Source organism: Dichomitus squalens, assembly GCF_000275845.1.
Source record: "Dichomitus squalens LYAD-421 SS1 unplaced genomic scaffold DICSQscaffold_2, whole genome shotgun sequence".
In the NCBI taxonomy this organism is placed as follows: Eukaryota; Fungi; Basidiomycota; class Agaricomycetes; order Polyporales; family Polyporaceae; genus Dichomitus; species Dichomitus squalens.
Genome location: NW_006766884.1, coordinates 40261 through 46260, shown reverse-complemented (window position 1 = coordinate 46260; position 6000 = coordinate 40261). Strand labels below are relative to the sequence as shown.

Below are 6000 nucleotides of genomic sequence, written 5' to 3'. Positions count from 1 at the left end.
GCTGACGAATAGGGTCCACATGTTCGGCCCCGACGTTGCGAAGGATGAGCAGGTCGTCCCCGACCTCGTCATCTTCCTCAATCCCATCCCCAACATCCACGCCATACGAGAGTGCGCTCTCGAGCATGTACCTACCATCGGTATCGTCGACTCGAACGTCGACCCTCGGGTTGTCATGTACCCCATTCCGGCCAACGACGAGAGCACACGGACAGCAGAGCTCATCGCGGGACTTCTCAGCGTAGCGGGTCGAGAAGGTGTCGCGCTCTACGAGGAGGAGCAGGCAAAGGCTGCACTTGTGGCAGCCAAGAAGGGGCCACGGCACAGGGAGCCACACTCAGCATAGATCGCCACTCGTACACTACAATATGTTCTTTAATACATCATTATGCCGGCGCACCCTTCGCATTTTGGATATCGTGCCAGTACTCTGCGAGGTCCCGTGTGGTCAGCACGTTCTCCATCAAAGGAGGTAAGTTGAGACAACGTACGTTCCGCTACATCGAGCGCTCTCATGTTACCCTTGAGCTTGTTCAATGTCTCCACGTACTCGTCCTCTTCCACGCTGTCGTAAACAATACCTCCTCCAGCTTGTAGATACGCGATGCCATCCTTGAATACCATGGTACGAATGGCGATGCAAGTGTCCATCTCGTCGTCGGCGAAGTCGAAGCGTCCCACTGCGCCGGCATAAACGCCTCGGCGCTGCTTCTCAAGCTCGTAGATGAGCTCAATGGCCTTAATCTTCGGAGCTCCAGACACCGTGCCTGCGGGGAAGATGGATCGGAACGCGTCGAACCTATACCGTAATCGTCAGATACAAGGGGCGACAGAAGCTGTCTTGCCTGAAAAGGCGTACCTAGTCTTACCGGCCCTCAGGACGCCAGAGACTTGCGAAGTCAAGTGAATGACATGGCTGAACTTCTCAAGCTTGAGCAGATGGTCGACGTGCACCGTCTCCGGCTTGCACACGCGGTTCACATCGTTCCGTGCGAGGTCAACCAGCATGATGTGCTCGGCCCTGTCCTTCTCCGACGCGAGAAGCTCTGCACCTAACTTCTCGTCCTCTGGAATAACGGTCAATTAGGGTATGACAGAAGGCGACGGACACAAGGCACGCGCACCTTCAAGTGTCTGCCCTCTTCGAATGGTACCAGCAATAGCATGGTTGTACACCTTGTTCTTCTCTACCTTGCACAGCGTTTCCGGACTTGCTCCGACAATTTGTATGTGACCACAATCGAGGTAGAACATGTATGGACTCGGGTTGATGCGCCGTAGATGCCTGTATGCGTTGAACGGATGGAGGTTGGTCGGACGCGCCAGTCGTTGCGATGGTACTGCCTGGATGATGTCTCCCGCCACAATATGCTCCTTCAGCTTCGTCACAAAGCCCTCGTATCCCGCCTTTCCGACGTTCGAGACGGCCTCGTTTCCTAGTACGATTGGCTGCTGGTACACCTCTGGTGTCGTGGTGCTCATGATGAGCTTGGCCAGCCTCCTCGCCTTCGAGACCGCGGTCTGATAGATGAACGACAAGTTGACTTGGCCAGCATCCCCAGGACAAAAAACGTGCGAGACGACCTTCAGGCTTTGGTAGAGGTGGTCGTAGATGAGAAGGGTGTCGACAAGCATGAAGATCGCCTCGGGAATACGGAGGGGGTCTTCTACCACACGCGCGGTTTTGGACTCGAAATGCATGATAGAATCGTACCCGACATATCCGATCGCGCCGCCTGTGAATGTGGGGACTTCGGGGAGCTTTACATACTTGTACATCCCCAGCTCCTTCTGCAGCGCGACCAACGGGTCCCCAGTCGTCTCTTCATTGGGTCCCACCCGGATGATTTTGAACGGGTCTTGATACGCAATTGTGCGTGAGTGCGGGGTGGAAAGGGTGGTAGATGGATTGAATGGAGGACGCACCCGCTCCGACGAAGCTATATCGCGCAAGGTTCTCCCCCGCAACTACCGACTCCAAAAGAAAGCTATACTTCGAGTCCTTCGCTATCCGCAAGTACGCGACGCATGGTGTGAGGAAGTCGCCAGGGAGCTCGACGTATACTGGAACGCAGTTCCCTTGCTTTTCCTTGAGAATGATGTGTTCAACAGTAGATAGAGGTGGAAACGCTGGGAGTTTCTGTGGAAGGAACAATCGGGACCGTCAGAACCGAACACGTCTCCCGGATCAACATGCATATTGACCTGGGTATCTAGAGACATATTCAGCGAGTGCGGTGCGGCCAGGATATCGCTGAGGGAGAACGTCGGGCAAAAGGGTTATATACTGAGCAGCGTGGATGGTGAACCCGAAGAAATTGTGCGCCTGAGTCACCCGAGCACGCCTGCTGGCAGGCATCTGTCCTCGCTCTCAACTCACTTCCGAACTCGAGTCCGGCTTTCATAACTGAAGAGGGCTCTAGCGGTCAGTCGCGACAGCATCGGAGCAGACGACCAGCCATTGCGAGGTGATGCAGTCAAAGCTGCGATTCCAGACGACATCTATCCATTCCGCGACGGAGCGCCCGTACACTACGCAACGCTCTAACAAACCACCATGATCACCCCTCGCTTTTCCTGTTCCCAGACAGAAAATTCGGTGGTCATTAGCATATACTGCCCGTCCGTGCGGGTAAGTCCATCTAGTTTTTACGCCGCCAATACCTGCACTTGAGCTGAAATTTTCCGGGAACGGAAGTAGGCATCGGACGTCGAGATCAGTGTCGACGAGACGCTCTTCAGCGTTCACATCAACCCCTACTTCCTACGGCTCAATTTCTCGCACGCGCTCCTTGAAGGCGACGCATCATCCGCTGTCTATGACCCGAGCACCGGATATCTGACGGTGACACTTACCAAGGAAGTTTCTGGACAAGAGTTCGAAGACCTCGACCTGCTAGCTAAGCTCCTCGCGCCACGCCCGCCTAAGGAAGCACAGACACAGCCAGTAATAGAGATCTTGGAAAATCCAGAGACGCCACAAGATGATGGTGTGGACGAACTCGCTGAGCGGACGCAAGAGCTGACGTTAGAGCAGCGGGAGATCTTAGAAGGTATGCGGCCGCCGACTTGCCTCCCGATCACACGGCCAAACGAACCTTGTATTTCGCAGCCGCAGAGAACGACTGGCAACTGCCACAATCTATTCCGGAGGTATTACCACCACTCCGGACGACCGCTGAGCAGCGGTACGGCTTCTTAAACACGCATTCCGGATACTTCAGGCATGCGGAACATACTGAGAATGAGGTCAATGAACTTCGCGCCGACGCCGAAACGAGCACTCCCGAAGAGCGCCGCCAAAAACGTCTCAAACACGAGGACGAGAAGTGGGATGAAGAATACTACATGTGAGCAGGGGAAGTACTTCCCATGATCTGATGCTAATCCGAAGGCGCTACGTAGGGCTGACTACGTCGACGACGAATACATCCGGGAACTCATCTCATGGCCGAACCCCCACCTCACTTCCCCGCCAGAAGAGTTTGAGTACACAGAGAAAGAGAATATAGTCATGCTACGCCTTCCCCGAAAGGAGTGTGCGTATTGACAACAGCTGACTGGCTCCACAAAGCACTGACCTTTTATCAACAGATCTATCAACGCCAGCGCAGACCCATGCCCTGTATCTGACGTTGCTTACCGTACTATTCTCGTATGCGTATGAAATGCGGACGACCCAGCATGACCCGACACCGGAAAGCGCTTGGACCCTCGCGTCTCTCACACCAGCTTTCTCCGCACTGGATCCCGCGCCTTATGACCAACCGCAGCAGCGTTCTGCGGTACCGGGTGCATTCACCGAGGCAGAGGTAGCTTCGACCTTCACTGTCTCCTATCGGCGTGCCCTCGCATTCCCGTTGTATCGCTCTTTCGCGCTAGCAGAAGCATGCCGTGCGGACGTCGCAGGCCTTCTGTCGCGCGGTAAGCGACTCGTGGCGCGGTGTTTGCTGGAAGTGAAAGACATCTTGGATCATCACGAGGTGTATTACGTCTACAGCAAAATATGGGTGGATGACTTCTGCGTATGGACGCTAGCGTATGCCAGGTAAGCTCAGCCATATGGCGCAATAACTCAGCTGGTATGGTAACACTGTCTATCCAGCGATGAAATTCTATCAAGGTTAGCAGATGCTGTCAAGAGTCTCCGCATGACGAAGAGCATGATCAGGTGGGATTTAGAGGAGCTTGAGAGCCTCGCCCGTGAAGACGCCCAGCGGGACACTGACAGCGATGATGAATCGGAGGACGAAATTGAGCGGATGCTTCCCGCCCCTTTACCGTAGCTTCATGTCGTACGTACCTACTCCATGTAACGGTGATGGTAGGCTTCCTGATATCCCTACCGGCATGAGGTGATTCCATGATGTAAGTGTTCAGTCCTTGTGATAGCTCTGTACGTTGACAATATGGGGAAGCCGGAGATCGTCGCTCGTCACGGACAGGCCAGCGCGCGACTCATTCCACGCGTGCGAACGAATAAAAGCCCAGCCCAGCGCTCTGGGCTCTCGCCATGTAAGTTAGGCAGTGATGGTTAACGTTACTGAACCACCCACGACTAGACCAGTTACTCAGACCCCTGAGTAGAAACATCTCAGACCCTGAAAAGTTCGCACGAATGAACAACAATGTCCTTTCCAGAGCATATGCTTCGTAAGCTACGTCCGACTTGAGATGAAACGAGACGTATCTTATGACCTTTGATCTGTCGGGCAGATCCTGAAACAGAATAATGCCATGCCTTGAAAACTTCCAGAGAAAAGCTTAACTCAGTGTGCGCCACCATACTGCCACCCGTCCGCGCGGTTCGAGGCCAGGCAGCAGGCAAGACTACAACGCGTGGATTCACAAGCCACTTGCGGTGGGAGCACGCCCAGAAATCGGCGAACTGGGTGATGATATCACCTCTTTTTCGCCCTCGTCGAACCAAGTGAGCGCATGGCCGGTAACCGTGAAGTGAATTCTATTGGTGACGAGACTTCCGGTAGCTCCCTCTTCAGGACGTTGACCCCCGCCTCCTCCACTGCTGGAGCAAGCCGCCATAGATTCCGAAGCACCGTCGTTCTCGTCACTTGCGGCAGAAGGGCCAAACGAAGCTAGCCACGCGGCGTCCTTAGTGGTGCTTCTCAGCCGCCATGTTCTCGTCATAAGCCTTCCCTGCTGGGCCTTGGTACTTTCCTCGGGAACGTGGTGCGCAAATGACCCGCCTCGCGGACCGATCGAACTCTGTTTGGCCGAGATCCCCTTCACTGGCCACGCGGATAGACGTGTTTCGACCCGGGTAAGTCAAACCTTGTGCAAAGAAGGTGTCACACGTTGGGGAAAGCGATCGGGTAGGTGATTGACCTGCTTAGTAAGTTTTCGGGCGGAGTCTGTTGAAGCTTATGATTCGTATAAGCGGCGGCATACGAGGCGTGAGACATACCACCTTTATCAGGTCGGGAATGGCGGAAGGTAGTATCAATCGCATGATAGAAGGCGATGCCATACGGATAGCCCTTCTTCGGCTCGCCCATCGGCAGGTAGACTTACAATATCATGCAACCATAAACGTTCGCTCTAGACGATACGGGGTGCATATGCAGATAGCTCAGTACAGCTACCTCATGAATTGTAGTAAGGAATATGTGAGTCCCATGATCCCTTCGCAATGAGGGATATTCTGTACATAGCTCAAAAGGCATAACTGTAGGTGCGGCGGACGATGGCAAAAAGCCTGGGGTCCATTTACAGTGTTTTAGTAGGACCGGCGGCAGACGATCTTCTTGCATGCCGTGCGAGTCGTAAGGCATCTTTTGCTAGTGATTGAAGCCATTCGCAAACGTATGATCTCGATATTTCCATGCTCTACCGCCTTATACACCAATCTCCAAATACTCTCCGGGTAGCATCTACGATGAGCTTACCGGTCAGTCGCGGCGTATCTCAAATCTTGAAAACAAATAGACTGACCAGATAACCCCGCCTCCAGGGTGCAAGAGGTAAGAAAACGGTATACGT

At 54.0% G+C, this 6000-nt stretch overlaps 3 protein-coding genes across 3 annotated transcripts; 2 read left to right on the top strand and 1 right to left on the bottom strand.

Moving 5' to 3' along the window:
* Window positions 1-19: 19 nt before the first annotated feature.
* On the top strand, window positions 20-346 carry DICSQDRAFT_165349 (ribosomal protein S2; the record flags this gene model as incomplete). Its single annotated transcript, XM_007360838.1, has 1 exon — window positions 20-346. The coding sequence occupies one exon, from the start codon at window positions 20-22 to the stop codon at window positions 344-346; it is 327 nt and encodes a 108-aa protein (XP_007360900.1).
* Window positions 347-386: 40 nt separating this feature from the next.
* Window positions 387-2223, bottom strand: DICSQDRAFT_165348 (anthranilate synthase component; the record flags this gene model as incomplete). Its single annotated transcript, XM_007360837.1, has 6 exons — window positions 387-430; window positions 492-799; window positions 860-1067; window positions 1125-1859; window positions 1927-2140; window positions 2206-2223. 6 exons carry the CDS (start codon window positions 2221-2223, stop codon window positions 387-389), a joined length of 1527 nt encoding a protein of 508 aa, XP_007360899.1.
* A 334-nt stretch (window positions 2224-2557) lies between these two features.
* On the top strand, window positions 2558-4286 carry DICSQDRAFT_143032 (SHQ1-domain-containing protein; the record flags this gene model as incomplete). The annotated part of the gene is made up of 6 exons (XM_007360836.1): window positions 2558-2632; window positions 2702-3053; window positions 3113-3350; window positions 3406-3539; window positions 3595-4048; window positions 4106-4286. 6 exons carry the CDS (start codon window positions 2558-2560, stop codon window positions 4284-4286), a joined length of 1434 nt encoding a protein of 477 aa, XP_007360898.1.
* Window positions 4287-6000: the final 1714 nt, after the last annotated feature.